Genomic DNA, 21,580 nt, shown 5'->3' with positions numbered 1-21,580 from the left:
GTTGTTGGACGGTGTATTACACATCCCCACCTCAGCATTGCAGTCCCGTCCTGTTTGTGGTGAACACTTGTTACATATACATAGTGTATGTGTATGTGGAGGGGGGGGGGTGTGGGGAGGAGGTGTGTGAGGGTGTAGACTCTTGAGGCTAGGCCATGGATTTAACGTTTAACCCGAACATAATACTATGTACATTTTGCATGCAATAATTCTTAATTGGGACGCCGTTAGTATCACTCATGTCAATCCGGTTTTTGCAGTTGTTCAATAATATTATCTGATATCATCTCTAGTAACAAAGCATGGGGTTGATTTTCAAAACTGTTTTGGAGGATGAATGGCAGGCACTGCAATAACCGACGAGACTGGCAACGTTCGAAATGCTCTCCACTCTTATTTATTTCATAAAGATCTCTCCTTTTGGTCCACTAAAAGGCATCAATCACAACTTACTGTAAATATATGAAAATAGTATCAACATGGAAATTGGTTGATCCAGAATTATTGCAGGTCAACCTTTCTGTAAAAAGTATGTCAAAGACGTTAGGATATTTAAAATAAAATACCTGTATTGGTTTATCTTGTGGTTTAATTTGTCATTTTGGAAAGAACGTATACTGTATGATAAATAGTTAAAACAAACTAGCATAGCAGAACTCCCGATTAATGTGTTAAAAAAAAGGATTATATTTATTTGCAGACTAGGAGATTGGTAAACACAGTCCTTTCACGTTCTGCATTATAATGGGTCAGTGCAAAAGGAGATATTTTACGGAAGTAAAAGTTAGGAAATCTTTCCAATAATACAATATGGTTATTCCGATCTGTTGTAATACAAGGAACTCAAAAGTGTTTGTGTACTGGTTGTGTAACAGTATTTCCTCCACCAGTGTGAGATTTGTCAATTACTGATTATGTGGTGCATGATACCTGCTGGTAACAGGATGGCTGGGTCATCCAAAGGTGGTAGTGGGGACACAGGACTAGGCTTCTGGGGTTCATACCCCACATTTCTCTTTAGCAGTGCAGCGCCTCCATCTGCCGTAGGCTCCAGGAACTGAAGGTGATCTCCCAAAGTAGAACTTATTACCTCTCCCCCAAGTAATGTCACGCACCAAGCAGGAGGTATATGCAAACAGGAATGAGTTTATTACTCTTCTGTACAGTTACAGGAACAAGGCAGATTCTGCCCGATACAGTCTCTCAGCTATTCACTGGATGATGGTCCCTGAACCATCACTACAGGCCAAGAGCACCCGCAGCCGTCCTAGCTTTTCCCACCTCCCTAGTGGAGGCAGAAGTATAGCCTACACTCACTCTCCCCCAGAGGGAAGAGGACTGGAGAAGGCCCAATCTCAGCCTTCACATTGTGTGAATTCCTTCCTCAGTGGTGGAAGAACAACCTACAAATATAGGGCGGAACTGCCTTTTAGGACAGCCAAGAGGAGGTCACCAGGTCTGGCTCATGATTGCTTATGCCCGGTCTTATGTCTCCACCTCCCGCTGTCACTCAAATGCAGCTCCTCGGAGGGGAAATCCCCATGTCAATTACAGGCAACCTGATTGTACCAGGGTTTACGGCCAGCCCAAGGGCAGAATAGTAGCCATCAGTTGACCTGACTTCATATGTAAGGTGCCTGCTCTCAAAAGAGGAACACCATCTCTATTTACACAATATAATTAAGATACATAACACAATTACAGTACACAATGAGTATAAGGATCATGGATTCTCTAAATATACAAAATACATAACAGATGTTTTCAAATGTGAATTAATGCACATCAGTTGTGGCTTCTTTACTTTCCTGCTCCAAGGTAGAGAGGTACAAAATGTTTACACAAGTTCACAAAACTGGCAAATTTGCAAAAAATCCCCAATCTCAAGCAATTTACACAGTGACAATGTGGAGGTTGCCCTCAACAACAGACGTCAACCTTGGACTGTGCAAGTACTGTACACTACATCTGTCAGTCAAGCCTTCTACCCAGGGTCTAATTTCCCACTCCACTATAGAGTGGGAGAAGGAGGATACTGCACAACTGGTCCTCAACTCATTTAAGTGTGCAGGGACCAAGTACTGTATCCTACCCTGTTAAAGTGCCTGTGAGACATTGACAACGTGTTATGCAGTGGAAATTTTGGTGAGAAACATACTCTTCATCAAACTTGCTCTAAATTATGTTACTGCATATTCCAAAAATATTGCATACTGTAAACAAACAGAAACCCACATTTGGTTATTGGAATTGGTACATGGGTAGTTAGTGGATTTATCTCGGTCTCCGAAAGGGGTGCCGGTATCTCCTGTAAATTGAAATCGTCCGCCTCACGGCCCACATGACGGGGAGATTTAAACAGCCCCAGATACCAGAATCCCATAAGGAGGCCTGTACCTTGGGAAGCAGGAGGTCCCTGAACCTGAAATTAATGTGGTTCAGCCTGACTCAACCATTGGTTGCCACTATGTATTCCTTGACCCTATCAATGGAGATTCTAAATTGCCAATGTGGCTATCAATATTAATCTGTAATCAAAAAAATACATTAGCAACAAAATACATTAAGAACCCCCCCCCCCCCTTCATTTCCTTAGTTCCTAACTGCTAAGCTAATAAAGGGTTAACCCTCCTCAAACCTATCCCCGCTTCTCCCGGGAGGCCTAACCACCCTCGCTCGGGGGTAACTACCCCCATCACCCACCACTCCATCTCCAACACACACAGTAATGGGCAAAAGGCCTATTTGCCATATTTGGCTAATAGTGCATTTGCCCCTTTTTGAATCAATAAAAAAAAACATTTGAAACATAAAACCATTCATTGTCTCTGTGGATTACTAGACCCTCTCAATGGAGGAAGACAAGGACAGTGTTAATGTATTTATTTAACTAAAGATTATTATTGACGGCCAATGTGACTATCTAGGATCTCCATTGAGAGGGACTATTAATCCACAGGGACAATCAATGGTTTTATGTTTCAAATGTATTTAATTTGATTGTTTTGGTAATTACTGCACTGTACAGTAAGTGTATTTTATTTTGGTTAATACCCAAAGCCACTATAATCCACTTTGGACAAAAGGGATATACTTTACTATACTCTGTCTTTTCCTTTTTTTCCAACACTGCCTGCACAGAAGCAATGCACCACAGTCTCTTCCCCATGGAGCCAACAGTATTTCATTCTGTCTTTATATTTAGGGTCTAAATGGATAGCCTGAAGTTATTCCTCTCTCTGTTTCATACTGAAAGCATGGGGTAATTGGCCAAGCATTCAAGCAATTTATCAACCTCTGCCACTATTTCATTATCATTATTTTCATTGTATTAAGCTCACGGGACCCGCATTGGCTGTTAGAGGCTGGTCCACTTAAGGCTCTTTCAATCCTACACTATGTACACTTGCCACATTGACTTTAAATGCTGAATCCCGGTGGTCCTAATGAGGGATCTATATACTTCATAGGCGTTAACATCACCCCTTAGTATGCTTATACTCGTGCTATATATTCCGATATACATATGATAGGCCTTATTTTAGAAGAGGTTTCCACCAGGCGGGGGAATATCAGGGTTCAAGGTATATAAAACACAGAACCCCAGCAAGCTCTTTTTGGGAACCCCTGAGCCCCCACAAAAAAAAAATATATATATATATATATATATATATATATATATATATATATATATATACAGTATATATATATATATATCAAAATGGAGTGCTATTGAGCGTGGCATATGTATACAACAGAAGACAGAGAAGCCCAATGCTACATCCAACATAACAGAAATGCACAGTATAATACTTAAATATTCTCTTGAAATAGGGTCATTTAGTTTAACCCTTTGGCCAAAGCGTTGTAAGCTTGTGAGCCACGACAAGGCAGACACCTGTTCGCAAGGCCTACCCATACCAGATACAATACTACAGTGGTGGCCGAGCTGAATCTAATGCGGCTGCCACCGCAGTGTGCGCGCAATTCGCGTGGTGACACGGCTTGTCCGTGCGTCACTGTGACGTCAGTGTCACGTGGCGTGCCCGATTCCCCGGCTTCCCCGGCTTCCCCGACATCCCCTGAAGCTGAAGCGGGATAAGCGGGGTTACGGGGAAGCAGGAGGGGGACAGCAGGAGCAGCCAGGGGGTCGGGAAGGGACAGAAAGATGCACGCGAGGGGAGTGCAGGGAGGAGATGCGGCTGGCGCGCGGCCAAGTTCGGCGCCAGCCGAGCAAAGCCCCGGGAAATTACGGGGGTTTGTTAGACTCAGATGTGCCGCTGCTGTAATATACCTCTATTAGGATTAAAATTCTCATTTACCTCTATTAGGAGGGAGAAAGACCACAGTGGGTCTATATCCAGCAGAATGAGGCACTTGCAAACTAGGGAAGTGGGGAGGGGCGGGCTTAAAACCTGGGAAGGAGGAGCCACTAACCTCCAACAGCTGAAACAGCTGAGAATGGGTTAACAAAACACAGAACACCAGCAAGCTCTTTTTGGGAACCCCTGAGGCCCCACAAAATATATATATGTATTTGTGTCAAAATGGCGTGCTATTGAACGTGGCATATGTATACAACAGACGACAGAGAAGCCCAATGCTACATCCAACATGACAGAAATACACAGTAAAATACTCATTTACCTCTATTAGGCCAAAGGGTTAAACTAAATGACCCTATTTCAAGAGAATATTTAAGTATTTTACTGTGTATTTATGTCATGTTGGATGTAGCATTGGGCTTCTCTGTCGTCTGTTGTATTCAAGGTATATAGCCGAGTATTAAACTTATGGGACCAGTATTGGCTGATAGAGGCTGGTCCACTTAAGCTTACTCGCCAATCTTGGTTTCCTGGTTAAGAGGTAGCATCTCTATTGCACACATTGTGCTTTTACGTCATTTATTTGCTACTAAAGGATGACATCCTAATATAGTCCTCATTTATGATTCTGTTCTACTGTATTGTTTAACATCTAAGCTGAGTGATTATTTTATCACCAAACTGTATTTGCATTCTATCCTGCCAAAGGAGAGAGTTTGTGTTACCTGTGTTACCCTATCACGTATATGTCACTCCAGTGATGTAATTTAAAGGGTTAATAGGGGTTTCCCTAATCACCTCCCTCTAATGATCGGGCTCTAGGCACCTTATTGCAGCAACCAGGCATTGCAGAGTTTGGTGCAAAGCTAATTATATACACATGTGGAGGCAGATGATGGCGTCCTTGTATGTCTATTTGGGCATAATATCCATATCTACAAACGGATCAATATGCAGATGAATGTTTATAACTTAGCTTCTATAGTAATGTGGCAGACTAAACTTCTGTAATTAAACTTCAGTTATACTAATAACTGCAATTATCTTGCTTTTTAACATAGACAGGATACCAGGTAATGGGGTTGCTTTCCTCCAACTGATTGGCATTGGAGTGATAGTACACACCCCTCGATCAGGTATATACAGGTATAGCATGCAACATAGAACACCGCTCTTACCTTGACAAAGTGTCACGTAGACACGAAACTTGCGTCGAGCTTCTATGATGTAATTTCGTTGACGCCAGGTGCAGACAGAAACGGACTAGGATAGCAGTTTAGCGACACTGTGTCACTACATGGATCAGGTCGTATAATAACTATTACATTGGGATTTATCAGCAATATATGGGACTGATACAATTAACTATAATTCTGGTCAGTATATTCCCTCACTAGTGGAGTTGAGAGACAGCAGGCACGTTACCTGATGGCTATTTAACAACTATAGCGACATGGAGAGATTAGTTACATCTTTTTCATGTTGGGGACCAAACAAGTACTAACTGTCAATAGTTTGTTTCTATGTGTCCAGGCTGAATTTACGGAACTCCCAGGGATATTGATCAGACATCTAAACTAGCTAACGCATGTATACATTGCGGTATGAGGTGCGTATGTTGCATACCCTTGCTGTTATAACATGCATTTTGCTAACGTATAGTAGACCAGTTAGGTGACACTACCGAGACACTTGTCTCCCTATATGGCTCAGCTGACATCGCTATTATAGGTCTCTTGTTTTAATTACTGTATATGGGTTACACTGTATAGCAAGCACATGATTGCGGATTCTATGCAATTTCCATTCCAGAGACCAAACTGTCGGCGGCTAACTGCTATCCGTACCATACAATACCCTTCACCCATTGGGGTTAATTTGGACGAAACAAGTCTCATAGGGGTCAAGTTTGGTTAATGTCCGTTACAGGCTCTTCCTTATTTTAAATGATTTTATATGTGTTTTCTTCGTTGTTATTATATACCTAATAAAATATTTTATATGTTATACTGGAGTGGCTATATGTGATACAATTACCCCACAGATTGAATATTTCTGGCCACAATACCAGATGTATTAATATGGTTAATATTGAATGCAGTCAGGTGTCTTTTTTGGTTGATTCTTTCAACCTTCTTCTGCATATATTCACATATCCCTTGTGCACCTATTAACCTTTACTGTCTAATATAGTACTAGTTGAGCAGCAGGTACCCTTCTCATATAATATATTAATGTACCTAAGACTGTTCATATGGGGTGCATATGATAGGGTATGTTTTTAAGATGGGAACCTATTTAGTTGGCCAGTGCCATTAGAAAGGGCTGGAGTAGTTTAGTTAGCTTTCCCTAAAGGGAATAGGTGTTATTTTTATGATTTGTTTTGACTTAAAGGGATGGTGGGCCTGTTGGTGTATAATTTAACACTGTAAATAAACCCTGTGTAGTGAAATATAATGTTTCCAGCCATATTCTGGGATGAAAAGATACTGCAACGGGATGTAAGCATCACAATACACATAGGGGTCTCATTACTCACCAATTCCCACCACCTGTGTTTCTTACAAGGCAGCAACCATAGCTTCTACACTTGCTGGTAGATGTCTGATATCATTATGCACCATAGTGTGCCAGACAAAAAGCTAAAATAACAAAAATAGATGTACAGACACTTGTACTGATGTCCCATTATAGTTACAGCACTACAATGGTAGCCTTGTGCATACTGGAATTTAAAGGCACAGATGGACCTAACAATAAAGTACAACAGTTTTAAAGAGACATATTGTATAACTGAGAGTAGTACAAGGAGACCAGGGAGATAAAGGAAAGTTTTCACCATCTTCTTTGTCTGAATCACAGATAATGTCAGCCAGAGTGAAACAATGAATGCTGAAAGGGAATACGTTGTATCTGTGTAATAACTTACAATGTGGTGTACCACTAGATATTCAAACTTCCCATACATGTTGGTATAAAGTAAACCATTTTCCACACAATGTGCAAGGATACTAAATAAAACATAAGCAACCAGGGAAGATCACGGATTCTATTCCCACTGTGATGGTGAGGGGGTAACCAGGCTCACTAATAAAGGTTAAGCCCATCTGGTTGCCCATGATCAATGTTTTGGTGTCCTAGAGTGTCAGCTCTTGGACCCAATTGTTGTATATGTACTGCCATGCATGTATGGAAAATATGTGACAATAAAGAGTTTTTTTATGTTATTGCCTTTCCAGAGGTGCCAGCAAACAGAGTTTGCTAGGCTGTGAATTTCAGTTTAGGTTTTGCAGAGAAACCTTTGTCAGAATGTGTCTAGGTAAAGGGGTTCCAGAGTTACTGGAGATCCAAGAAATGCACCCGGAAATCAGGTCGGATTTCCGTACACATTAAAGCACATTTCTCCAGTAAAACCTCTCCCTTGAAAACATTCTTACGACTCACTGCCAGGATTCCCTGCTGCTGAACAGACCATAAAGGTATCCCCAGAACAGACAAGGGGTCCCTAGTATAAGGGAGGATGCCCAGTTAATTCCCAGATCACCCTGCACATGGTATAAGGGTTCAGGTGGTGCTCCAGTTATATATAAGACTGTGAGGTTTCTGTTAAAATATAAAGTCAGGTTTGCAGAGTGTCAGGCATATGGCTAGTGGGAATAGAAAAGTTCTCATTCTATGACTAACACAAAAAGACTTAGAAGATTTTAGCAGTAAAAAAGTGTAAAAGTATATTTTATAGAAGGGAACTGTTTTAATATGTATTATGCTTGGTGCCCTGTATACGCTGGGACCTTTAAAGATGGTATTCTGAGGAGGGCCAGTGGGCTACCAAAGTATGGTGCCACTAAGTCTGCCTAAGTCCATACTTGAAAGCCACAGATGCTTCCAGGGTTGTGAAAGTCCTCTAGACAGGATGCTCTGTGAAGTGCCCACGTTCTGGGATGAATACAAGCCGTTCCGGCAAGTAATCAACATCCCGAACCTGGAGTCACGAGCCCCACGGGTGGCTTCTGAATAACAAGTGGCTAAGGTGGCAAACTTGCACATGCCCTTGTTTCATTCAGACGAACCCGCTGCCTGACTTCAGTAGGCTGGCAGTCCTCTTAACGGCTGGTGAGAATATTCCCACGATCGGTATGGCTGGAGTATTTCATAAATGAACTCATAGCATGAACGATGAGAATCCTCAATGGTAGGCGCTACAAACCTTTGTGACCAAGGTAAAATCCACATAGATATCTACACTTAACCCCAAGAGGACCGGAGTGCTACACACTTGAAATCCATATATAAACGGCAACCGCAATGCAAACAGCCGAATTGGCAATCCCCTAGATCAGGGACAAAGTGACACATAGATGGCAGGTAGGCAACATTTCCTGAAGGGAAGACCTATAAAGAGGCACCTGTGAGACATTGAAACCACTCTTTGATAAAGCGCCACCGGCGAGAAACGCGTTAGAGGTTTCTCTTTTAACTAGGCATGATGCCTCAATAAATCTTTTGTTATTTTTCTATTTTTGGCCTCCAGTTCTCTTTCTTTTTAACACAGTGCTCCCTACCTTTTTTTTGTTCTTCATAAATGAACTCAGAAATACTATAAGGATGCTTCAGCCAATCCGGACCTGAGATACTAAGCGCCAAAATAGCAGCGGCAAATTCAAAGATGATCTGTGAGAGATGTCAGTGAGCCGGCTTCGAAAATTTCAGGTCGAGAATTTTTCAGGACAAGTTCTCACAATACTTTGTAACGGTCATGGCTGGAACTTCATGCCAAAAAGAATACCAGGACGTTTGGTACTAGCTCCCGGTCAAGGGATTTCAGCACCTCCAGAGGGGAAAGAGCGGTGAAGTCAAGAACTGCATGCTGACTTGAGTTACAGGACTTTTCGGGCTAAGTCCCGGTCAACCAAAAGACTTTGCTTTATGGACTTTTTTGTGTAGGAAAGGCTAGTTTTCAGCACCTCCAGAGGGGAAAGAGCGGTGAAGTCAGGAACTGCATGCTGACTTGAGTTCCAGGACTTTTCGGGCTAAGTCCCGGTCAACCAAAAGACTTTGTTTTATGGACTGTTTTGTGTAGGAAATGCTAGTTTTCACCCGAGACTCCTAGTAAGTGTGTTTTTCTGCTGTATTTTGTAATCCTCTGTATGTATATCTGTTTCAATGAAATCAATCACAATTTGTTTTCCTTTCTGGTTTTGCTCAGTGATATGATCCTGATATTAAGGTGTAAATGCCTGGTCTCCAGTGACACCCACTGTAGTGTCAGAGTGTTCCCAGGTTGGAAAATTGAACTGTAGAGATAGTGTGGCAAACTGCTCCCTTTATGTAGCACAGCCACTTGCCTATGCCCTTCCTCACACAGTCTTCTAGGGTTTGTTTTGTATAAAAGGGGGACAAACACGTGTATACACACAGCCCTCAACCTTCAGTGGTTTATTTCTCCATTAGTGATACTACATATTTTTAAACATCGTCACTTTAAGTCAAAACAAACTTATTAAAAATAACATGTGCTCCTGTCAGGAGTCTAACTCACATGCATATCCTTATCTGCTATATTGGCTGGCTAAGCCAGTTACCAACTTAAAAATAACACACAGAACAACATTGAGTCCTTAACTGTGAGATGGGGACAGCATCCCAATAGATCCTCAGATGCTGCAATATGTGAAGGGGGCCATCTACCCCGAACTGGATGCAGGGGAGCTGCGATACCCCCACCCTCCAGGCTCTAGGTGAGAGACTGAAAAAGCAACCCTCTCTGCTCTAAATACCTGTTCTAGTAATTAGGAGAGCAGGTGTGGGAAAAAACAAAATCACTCATCTCATGCCTGGAGTTTCTATCCCACAGTCTCAGCAACTCTGAAACTGTGGAATGGATCACTTGTTTCCCTTTTTTCCACTTTCTGCCTAAAAATCGGACAGACCGCTGCCTAATATTCTGGGACTATGTCACAATAGGTTTAGAGAAACAATCCATAGCAGTCATGATCTGGACCACAATAGATCAAAACTGCGTCCCTAAATAATCCACCTGCAAGTTTGGGGATTTAAAGCTGAAGCTTACCTTACCCCAAGAACCAATTAAGTTCTAACCTTTCATTCAGGCCCCTAGGGGCTACAGTATCCAATATGTACTGTAGGTCCATTTTGCTTCTTTCTGCAGTAAGATTTTCTCTCTGTCGCACCTCTCTGTAATGGTTTCACATTGTCAATTCAGAGACAGAGGAAAAGAGTGTGCTGATTTCACATCTATTAGCAATGTGGTTAAGAAAGTAATTATTGTGCAGATGGAAGGGAATTTCCACTAAAAGAAAATCCCAAAAATGTCCCATGAAACTTTCATTAATCACATTCCTCTGAGTAAACAACACATTGTTTGAAAAACTGTACCAATACAAATTGGCAAGAAACACACACATACATGCCAGATGCCCTTCAAACGTCATTTTATAGTAAGAGGAAGTTAGGAATTATATAAAAGGGGGTTCCTAAAGACCTAAGAAATAGAGACCAGCAGAACGTCATCTAAGAAGCCATATGATGGAGAGCTGGTGGAAGGCTATTCTGTTGCTGTCTGTGGCCACAGCAGTAAACTCTCTATCACTGACCCAAGAAATTAATAGTATCCAAGATGTTGAATATATTAAAAGGGCGGTAGACATCTACAATAAGAAGGAAAATATAAACGATATATTTAAGCCCCTTGATGATGACAATGACACATACCTGCAGGTAAGTTGGTATTTTTAATAATATAATGTTCCAGTAACAAGGGCTAACGGAAATGCTTAGTGGTAAGGATTAAACCTTTGAAGTAGATGGAAACATGTTACTGACAGATTAAACTCATTGTGAACCATTCATTCATCTGTCTTGCTTTATGAGTTTTGTACATTTTTACTATTGATCTTATTGAGCAGTACTCACATTTTCATAATACGTTTGTTTCTTCACAGGTGGATGAAAACTTACTGCAGCTGGTGTTCAAAATCAAAGAGACTGTATGTCCAAAATCAGAGAATTACAACATTGGGGAATGTGATTTCAAACCAGATGGGGTTAGTAAATATTACAGTATTTAGAATAAGAGACATAGAAAAGATAAATAACTAATTACAAAGTATACTATACAGAACATCAGGCTTCCAGATGGAAGGGATGTGTGCTCTGGATATATACATTTGTTATCACCATCTCATAACGGATTTCATATTTATTTAGCCCACTGTATTTGTGCCAGTAATTTACATGGGAAGTGGTTAACATTATGTATGTTATGAATCATGTTTAGTGGTGTATAGTAAGTGTATTGTGGTACTGTACATTATAACCATAAAGCAAATATACTCCTCTAATGAGAAATACTGAAATATTTTGACATTAGTATTTTTTACATGATATATCTTATTGAAGTTTGAATGAAATGAATGTGCAGAATATTGAAGAATCCCTCAGGTAACCTGTTCTATCTTTGCAGGAGGTTAGAGTCTGTTATACATACCTGACTGAGCAGAAAAATGAGGACGCCATAATAACATGCAGCTCACTGTCTCAGGTAGTTATCACCATTGTTTATATGAGGTGTACAAAGGTCCATGTAACCTAAGAAGTGCTATTCTATCAGGCACCTTCCAATGCCATAACCCTCTTTATGGCCCAATATATACAAAACCCAAAATAAGGGACCAAAACCCTCCTAACAGGGCACACAAACAGGTAACTAGTGCAAAAATACCAAAATATGTTACACAGAATATATCAATCCATAAGAAACTGCAAATTATGGCAAAGTTATTCCCTAATGCAATGTATGAAACCGCTCCTGTGGTAACAAATAATAATGCTTAATTGCCAATAGAAGTTATGGTATTATCGCGGGATTGGAGGAATACCACGGCTTGTCAGGAATAACATAGTCCAGGAGACGCCATACAAGATGCTCGTGGTCCTCCCCGTGGTCCCACAGCGGATGCAGGTATCAGACCACAGCCAGATGTATTTGTCACTTCTTTTTGCCAGGGTATTCCTCCGATCCCGCTCTGCTACTATAACTTCTATTTGGTATTAAGCATTGTTGTTTGTCACCTCGGAAGCGGTGTCATACGCTGCATTATGGAATAACTTTGTGCACATGGTTTTGCTTTTTCCCCCTTGTTACTTATGCTAGACTTACTCCTGTACTGGGCAATCTTCTGTTTACAGTAAGGTATTTATATCTATTTCAATTCTAATTAGGGGATTCCAATGGGAAACCCTTGTGGGATAATACAGAGTAATTATTATACTAACTATACATGTGTATATACTTTATTATTTGTGATTTAGGGTCCCCACCGATGACATGTTAGTACTGTATGTACTGCAGCTTTTTAATTGTTATTAATGTGCTGCGCCGTTTCTTATGAACTAATGTATTCTGTGTAATACATTTTGGTATATTGGCACTAGTTATATGTTTGTGTGATCTGGAGCTGGAAAGTGACTCAAGTAATAAGTATTGATAGATTGTGCTACATTTGACAATATAGAGTATAACTAAATATTCAAAAAGAATGATATCAAAATTTGCAAACAGCTCATGATGGCTTCTTGCTTCATTATACAAATATTTTTTAAGTAGCTATTATTTCAGAGATTATTTAATGTGTCTTTTTCTGTCCAGGTTCATCTAGTACATACATATAAATATATTTTATTTTCCCAGGATGACTGTGTGATCTCTCTTTAAAATCAGATTGCATACACTACATTTTTTTCATGCAAAACAGAGGCTGGTAGTTATGCATCTTGTCTACACTTGCATTATATAAAGATATAGGGAACTATATACAGAATTAAAAAATAACACACAGTATGACACATTAACGTTTCATAGGTCCACAAACCTGTCTTTCCCCATTATTTCTTAGTATACATTGATTCTATTGCAGCTAGGGATTCTGGGTAATGACATGCAAATGAGCTCTCAGTGTGTCACTTTTTGCTTCTTATCCATTATAACATGGATCCCTCAGCTTATGCCTGCAGTATTAAACAACTTTATCCGCACAGCCTAGGTAGGGAAATATATGCATATTCCTGAATTTAAATGTATTCCTGATGGAATGATGGATCCTCTCAATGTTTCTGCACAATTGCTCAGTGCTGGAGAATGAAACTATCTTGTCAAAGTTCTTGATAAACAGGAGTATCGCACAAGGATCTCACTATGATAATCCAGTGCCACATTACTTTACAATATCCCCATAACCAATGTTAATGACATATTCCATGCCTGCAAGTTCTAGTGTATTAGTGAAAATGTATCTACTGACAAACTACTTTTGTCTCTCTTTCAGCATTCCCGTGCAAAACGATCTTTTAAAAAGCGCTTCAAGAAATTTTTCCGCAAGGTGGAGAAGAAGATTCGCCCAGTAGTCAAGAAAATACTAGAAAAAGGCATCAAGGTTGAGAAGCGCTTTTGAGCCCTATAGCTGCTGGAAAATATCTGCCTAGACACAGCACAATCGCCTAATTATTGTCTCTGAAGATTGAAGGAGAATAATGTGATAAATTCTGTGCTCTGTTGCAATCATACTGATTTTAACCCAAACAGCGACTGTTTTCCAAAAATATGGAGAATAAGACATAAATAAGGATGGAAACCCATAATAACATTATGACATTCCTTTATTAACACATTGCTTCATCACACCAACGCTAAAGGGTCAACAGCACTTTTACTCACTGACATAATCTTCATATGAACATTCAGTAAAATATTTCCCCAGCCATAAATATACCTTTTACATACTGTACATCTCATAATTAACATTTCAACCTTATCACCACGTCTACTGTATTCATTCAGAAATGTAACAAATAGTACTTGAGCTTTTCCTGATTTATTTCAAGGCAATAAAAACACATGAAAAGATTTTGTACTTCTTCCCATTTACTTATGTGTTCATTGTGTGTTTCAAACAAACATGAAATATCCCCTCTACCCACTGGATGCCAAGATAACAAAGCAAAAGCTCTCCTACTTTGGTCACATCATTCGAAGCAAGTCGCTTGAGAAGGACGTCATGCTTGAATGATCGGTGGCAAAAGAGGAAGAAGCCGCCCAGAACTCGCTGGTTAGATACCATCGAGAAAGATACTGGACTGAACGCAGCCGAATTGAAAGAAGCCGTGAGAGATCGGAAAACATGGAGAACACTGAACCATAGAGTGGTCAAGAGTCGCACTCGACTGAACGGATAAGGAGGAGACTTTAGTAAATTATGGGTATATTGCTACCTCAGGTTAGGGCTTCCTTGGAAGCATTTACTATAAGTATAATGAGCAGCGAGAATAGACAATACTTTGAAAGACATGCTCTATTAATTTATACTACTGTACTAGTAAGCTATTGATCTGCTATGAAAAAAAAACTTTATTAAAAGTGAACAGAACCTCCTAATGACGACCATAAATGATACAAATGAATTATAAATTGTTTCAGTGAAAATTAGTAACAAACATTGAGAGTTAAAAAGATATAAATGTATCAGAAAAAAACAAAATGGAAGATAAAATACGGGTTCTGAGGGCAAACGTTAGAAAAATACTGGTGTAAGGGCTTCCACCTAGTATGTTTATAAACTTAGAGGCCAAATTACCTATGTATTCTTATGGGCTCAATTGTTTGTCTAGTAAAAAATATATTGGGGCCTATGCTAGTAGCCTTCATAAAACATCTCACCGGTTTTGTCAGTGTAGTTATCACGGTATTTAGAAAGAATCTGAAGACCTGTGATAGCTAAATGCCCAAAATTAGCGAGGAGCAACGATGTGATAATCGCCTCTCTCAAAAGTTGTCACCCTTGGATCTGCAGGGATATGGGCAGGCCAGCTGCATAGAGAGAGCCACCTCTATCTGCCAGCAATCACAGGGTTTTTAATAAAAATGTTATTACTAGTGTACGTGAGCAGGCGATCTCCGGATCAGAACCACGTTGTTTTCAGGTCCGGGGACCCCCTGCTTCACGAGATACAGGCCCCGTTATGGGGTGTCGGGTTCTCCTATGCATTTTAATGTCCTAGTAACGTGACCCGAGACATTTTAAATGCATAGGAGATACTGGCAACCCATAAACGGAAATGTATCTCGGGAAGCAGGGTATCCCTGGACCTCAAATCAATGCGGTTCTGCTCCAGAGACCCCCTGCTCCCGCACACTAGTATTTACATTTTTATTAAAACAGCTTCATTACCTTAGCGGCTATCCTCTAAGGCAGCGGTGCGCAAACTTGGGGGCGTGCCCCCATGGGGGGGGGCGCAAGATTGTTTAAGGGGGGCGCAGACAGCAGGCTCCGATTTTGCCTGAAGCAGAGAGAAAAGCAGTTGATAGATGCATTTTCCCTTTCGGCCATTAGGTGGCGCTGTGCTACACAGCTCCGGCATTTCCTCCATGTTGAAGCAGGTGGTGAGAGTGTGAGAGTGTCAGTGTGACATGGGGAAGGGGGGTGAGTGTGTGAGTGGGACATGGGGAAGGGGGGTGAGTGTGTGAGTGCTGACATGGGGAGGGAGTGTGAGTGTGTGTGTGACATGGGGGGTGATAGTGTGAGTGTGACATGGAGAAGCGGGGGTGAGAGTGGGGGGGTGAGAGTGTGGGGGTTGGGAGTGTGATATGGGGAGGAGGGAGACAGTGTGACATGGGGAGGGGGGTGAAAAACATGGGGATGAGAGTGACACTTGCGGGAGGGAAAGAGACTGGCGGGAGGGAGAGAGACAATGGCTGGAGGGAGAGTGTGAGAGATACACTGGGGAGATGGAGAGAGTGAGAAACACTGGAGGAGGGAGGGAGGGAGACACTGGGGAGAGTGAGAGACACTAGGGGGAGGGAGAAAGAGAGAGAGACACACACTGGGGGGAGGGAAAGAGAGAGTAGGGGGAGGGAGCGAGAGACACTGAGGAGAGGATAGAGAGACACTGGAGGGGGAGTGAGAAATACTGGGAGAGGGAAAGAATGGGAGGGGAGTGTGAGACTGTGGAAGAGGGAAGAGAGGTGCTGATGTGGCGGGAAGAGAGAGATTAATAATACAGCATAAATGGGGACGCTATTAGACAAATATCATAATATTTATTTTTAAGTGATGTAATTTGTGTTCTAAAAACTTTTTTTGTAGACGCGTGGTGGGGGCGTCACAAAGCTGGTTCGCCCTCATTGGCTGAACCAGCTCACATGCGCTGACGTCATGTGATTTTAATTACATCAAGATACGTGCTAAGTGAAGGTGAAAAAACGGCGCTAACTCTATTAGTGTTTCACTAAAAACTATACAGTGAGTGGTTTTAGCAAAATCTATTTGATTTTACAATAATAAAGACGTGCTCAAATAACGTGCAAATGATATATAAAAGGTTCAAACCCCCTGCTCAAACCCAGCTGGTAGGGACTGGTTTCGCTAGTCCCGCAAATCGTCACTTTCGTTGTATTCCAGGGGGAGCATGGAGGGAAATAGAACAAAAAAGACAAAAAAACAATCTAAGTGTAGACAGTTTTTAAATACTGTAATATTAAGTGTCTTGTCTTGGCTCGTATGTTGTGCCTACTTACAAGATGTAAGTTGTAATCAAGCGGTTTAGACACACAATGGTCTCTGCTGAGGTAGTTGTTCTCCACTCTGTGAAGCGGTCTCCAGTTGTCAGCTCAGCAACCAAGTGTATGTGAAGAAAAATGATACCATAGTGCAGACCAATATAATGATAAAACTAAACTTTATAAATTTAAAAATGAACACTTACAATAAAAATGAATATATTAAGCATTGTTCACAATCTATGTGATCAGGGAGAGAAGAGTGTGTTATACTTCAGGCTCACCCGCCTCTTCCGATGGGACTTGTTGTATTCAGCCTCTCTCTGCGACGCTATGTCTCCGGTGGTGGACTGTGTGACCCAGGCTGTATCTTCCCGTGGGCTGTTGGACTCCCCTTCAGCTATTGTACATCAGTACTGCGCTTGGAGCTGCCTTTCGGGTGGATGATGTCGCCTCTCTCACCGCCGGTGCGTCACTTCCGCTTTGTCCCGTCACGTCACTTCCGGGCGCGGCTGGTTGAATTTCTGAATGGCGATCACGCCTCTCTCCTCTCCCCTCTCAGGACGGCTCCCACTCTACGCGTTTCGCCAGAAAAGGGTGTGTGGCTTCCTCAGGAGTGTACCGCCCCTTGCACTCGGGTGTCTTTTATATCCTCCCCAATTGGTATTTGATTGTAAACACTTGTACAAATCACTTTAAAACACATGGTCTGCACTGGTTGTCATCTCTGCTTCTATACATATGGTGGAGCACTTTTTTTGGGAAGAAAATTCTCTGACTAGTTTTACAATTTAACCTCTTCCTTTCTCTATGGAGATGTGGAAAAAATTTGATCCTAATACTCTTATATTAAAAGGATGATCTCTGTATACAGAAGGAGATCAAGGGGACTTTGGTTATGTCCTTAATATAGGACTCGTTTGGTAGAAGGAATATGTTATTTAATAGGTCAATTTTTGATAGGATCTAGATTGATCCTGTTTTTCTTGCAGGGAATAGATTACAACATAAATATTGAATTGCAAAGAGCAATGAGGAGTCAAGGGAAAACAAGGGGGGAGGGAAAAAAATTCCTTTTTGATAAATTCTAAGGGCCTCAGAGGAGTAACAATCAAATATGAAATATTTCTTACTACAAAAAGTAGAAATGTATAAAAAATGGGAGCTCCATCATATATATGAATACATATACTCTCATTACATGTTATACATAGGTTTTCAAGAGGGGTTGATGATATAATCAATATACAAATTCACATGATTGAATAAGTGGGAAATACATGACCTTTTTGATAATAATGTTCACAGTGCAAATATTAAAGTCATTAAATTGATGAGACTTATAAGACCTTATATTCTACAGCACTTCTTCAATATATATATATACAGAGTCTTTATATAGATGTTGAAAAAACTTTTCATATTCTTTGTATATCTGGGGGAACTATGCTGGAGTGACAACAGTGACATAAACATTTTCTATTTGAATAACAGATGTTCATTGCGTGCTGTGGGAGATGAAAAAAAGGAAAGAGACAACAGAGAATGGAGAAAGCAAAAAACCGGTTAGTTTTATCCATTAATTATTAATCTCAATGAACTACAAAAATGGTGCCAGCTCTATTTCCATGTTCAGGCCCCTGGGGGAGAGGGTCCGCAACCTGTGAATCCAAAAAGTCTCCCTCTTAACGAGTTCCAGATTGCGATCTCCCCCCCGCCAGTGGCCCGCAACATGTTCTATAGGCATGTATGTCAGACCCGTGGTGTCCCCCTGGTGCTTTTCCATGAAGTGTTTGGAAAGACTGTGTGTTAGGAGAGATCTTTTAATGCTGCTCAGATGTTCTATGATTCTAGTTCGTATTTGTCTCTCAGTCTTCCCCACATACTGCAGTTTGCATGGGCACTCCAGGAGGTACACCACATGGTCTGACCTACAGGTCAAACTAGATTGTATAGTAAATCTCTCTCCTGTATTGTTTGATGTAAATTCCAGTTTGTCATTGGATTTAAATTGACATGCTTTACATGTCTTACATGCATGAAAGCCTTTACTAGATTGTAACCAGTTTTGAGGTTTAGATTTTTGTTTAAGGACACTCGGGGCTAGTGTATTTTTTAGGTTTCGCGCCTTCCTGAAAACAATATTGGGGTGCTCTGGTAGTTCTTTTCCCAAAACTGGGTCATTCTTTAATATGGCCCAGTGTTTGTGTATGATTTTCCTAATTTCCTTAGCTTCCCCATTATATGTTGTGAGAAATGCGAAATCCAGCTTATTTGTTGTTATTTTGTCTTTCCCCTTAGATTTCAGAAGGTCTCCCCTCTCCAGTTGGTCTATTTTTAGTAAGGCCTCATCTAGCTTATCCTCTTTATATTTCTTTTCTATAAATCTCTCCTTTAGTTTTGTTGATTGTTGTAGAAATGTTTCTCTCTCACTGCAGTTCCTTTTGATTCTAGTGAACTGACTGGATGGAACCCCGTCCATCCACCTTAGAAGATGGCAGCTAGTCCGCAAGATGTAGTTGTTTTTATCTGTTTCCTTAAAAAATGTTTTTGTCTTAATTAGATCATTTTCTATATAGATTTCTAGGTCTAAATAGTTCACTTTTTTGTCACTGTACTCACTCGTAAATTTAAGATTCAGCTCTTCGTTCTCCATGCCTATTAGGAATTCTTTCAACTTACTTTCTCCGTTCCCCCAAATTAGGTACACATCGTCGATGAAACGACGCCAGAGGACCAGGCCCTCCCCAAGCTCTCCATTCGGCCAGATGTTATCCTCCTCCCAAGACGCCATGAATAGGTTGGCGTAGCTCGGGGCGAACCTGGTCCCCATCGCCGTTCCTCGTTTCTGCAGATAATAACTGCCTTCGTACCAGAAGAAGTTGTGCTGTAAAATAAACATAATTCCATCAATAATGAAATTTGCCTGTGTTTCTGCAAGGTCTGTGTCTTTCATTAAAAATCTTTTTATGGCCCTGCATCCTTTGGTGTGGTCAATTGATGTATATAACGATACAACATCGCATGTAGCCATTATGAATTGTCTTTCCCATTTCACTTTACTTAGTGTATTTAGTAAATCTGTGGTGTCTTTTAAATATGCTTTTTGTTGCGTGACATATTTCTGGAGGAATATGTCTATGTACAGTGACAAATTCGCTGTTAGTGAGTCAATCCCCGAGACTATAGGTCTACCTGGGGGATTGACTTCACTCTTGTGGATTTTTGGCAGCTGGTAAAATACCGGAACTTTTGATTTGTCACTGTACAGAAATCTATATTCCCCCTCATCAAGTACTTCAGTGTTCTTACCCCTCTCTAATAAACACTTGAGCTCTTCTGTAAATTAATTTATTGGATTCCTTTTCAGTTTAATGTATGTTTCCTCGTCTCCCAATAGTCTTAAAGATTCCTGATTATACTTATCTCTGTCCATTAGGACAGTACCTCCCCCTTTATCAGCCTGTTTTATCACCAATTCTTCATTTTCTGTAATTTCTTTCAAGGCTGCTCTTTCTTGTTTGGTGAGATTTTCTTTTAATTTATGTTTACATTCCGCCAGGTTCTCAAAATCTGTATTTATCATCTGGAAAAAAGTTTCCAGATGATTACAGTAGCGACATATCTTATTGAACTAAATACCGGCGGCATGCCGGGATCTGCCCCAGCTGCCGCCAGTAATGCACGCGCGCCGCCGCGTTCCCCCACTCACCCCCCCTCCTCCATCGCGCGCAATTTACACACGCTTCCGGACCCCTGTACCCCTTCTGCTCTGCCACTCTGCTTCCCCGAACCCCCGCTTACCTTAATGTCATCTCCAGGGGTGTCGGGGAAGCCTGGGGAAGCCGGGGAAGACGGGGAAGCCGGGCGCGCATGTGACTGTGACGTCACAGTGCGCCGCCACGCGCCGCGGCTACCCGCTTTTCAGCCACATACAGCCAGCGGCTTTTGCTCGAATAAGAGCTGCCGCTGCTGTACCCTTGGCAAATTGAGGGTAGAAGGAGGATTTAGGTTTTAGACCTGTATGTATCATGTTAGCCTCTTGAGTCACTATTGGAGGAATGCTAGGTCCCAATCTAGGGGCTTGGTCTTTAGCCATAAAGAACCTTTTGAGAGTTAGCTTACGTAGAAATCTATTTGCATCCATAAAGAGATCAAAACTGCTATGACTCTTTACTGGAGCAAATGACAATCCCTTCGAAATTACACTTTTTTGTGTGTCTGTCAATATAACTTTACTTAAATTGAATACACTACTCTTAGGCTCTATCTGGCACTTCTCTTTCTTTCGTGATCTTTGTCTCCCCCCCCTCTTTCCTCTGACTGTCGGCTTCTTTTTAATTTCCCCTTTTCCTGTGTTCTCTGTTGATAATTCGGTTTGTCCTCTAAATTCGAAGACGTCCCTTTCTCTAAAAAAGAATCTGCATCATGTTGTTCCCTTGTAAGTGATTGACTCCTCTCCCTGCTTCTGTCTTTTCTGTCATGACTCCGTCCTGGAGACCTGTGTGTTTTTTGTCGTCTCTCTTTATCTCTTTGGGCTCTTTTATCTTTGTTAATGGGTGTAAAATTGGCCCTGCTTCTCTCAATTGAACTGAAACTGTTCGAGGGTTTGGTGTCCACTGAACGTGATTCGCCTTCCCCTCTTTCAGTGTCTGTTCTTAATCTCTCCCTAGAGGTGCTTCTA

The 21,580-nt window shown here is 41.2% G+C and overlaps 1 protein-coding gene and 1 long non-coding RNA gene across 2 annotated transcripts; both read left to right on the top strand.

Annotated features, from left to right (window-relative positions):
- Positions 1 to 10,830: 10,830 nt before the first annotated feature.
- Positions 10,831 to 14,245, top strand: LOC142488814 (cathelicidin-6-like). Its single transcript, XM_075589156.1, has 4 exons — positions 10,831 to 11,063; positions 11,288 to 11,389; positions 11,809 to 11,886; positions 13,670 to 14,245. Exons 1-4 carry the CDS (start codon positions 10,869 to 10,871, stop codon positions 13,793 to 13,795), a joined length of 501 nt encoding a protein of 166 aa, XP_075445271.1. The 5' UTR covers positions 10,831 to 10,868; the 3' UTR covers positions 13,796 to 14,245.
- A 4,095-nt stretch (positions 14,246 to 18,340) lies between these two features.
- Positions 18,341 to 19,859, top strand: LOC142488813 (uncharacterized). The gene is made up of 3 exons (XR_012799677.1): positions 18,341 to 18,461; positions 19,198 to 19,236; positions 19,601 to 19,859. It is a non-coding gene; the product is annotated as an uncharacterized LOC142488813 (long non-coding RNA).
- The last annotated feature ends 1,721 nt before the right edge of the window (positions 19,860 to 21,580 follow it).

Source organism: Ascaphus truei, chromosome 2, assembly GCF_040206685.1.
Source record: "Ascaphus truei isolate aAscTru1 chromosome 2, aAscTru1.hap1, whole genome shotgun sequence".
NCBI classification, from domain to species: domain Eukaryota; kingdom Metazoa; phylum Chordata; class Amphibia; order Anura; family Ascaphidae; genus Ascaphus; species Ascaphus truei.
The sequence above is the reverse complement of the archived record's forward strand: the minus strand, read 5'-3'. Positions and strand labels throughout refer to the sequence as shown.

Coding starts and splice junctions, on each gene's coding strand:
- LOC142488814 (XM_075589156.1), top strand. CDS start 10,869: ATGATGGAGAGCTGGTGGAAGGCTATTCTGTTGCTGTCTGTGGCCACA. Junction 11,064..11,287: donor ACAATGACACATACCTGCAG/GTAAGTTGGTAT, acceptor GTTTCTTCACAG/GTGGATGAAAACTTACTGCA. Junction 11,887..13,669: donor CATGCAGCTCACTGTCTCAG/GTAGTTATCACC, acceptor TCTCTCTTTCAG/CATTCCCGTGCAAAACGATC.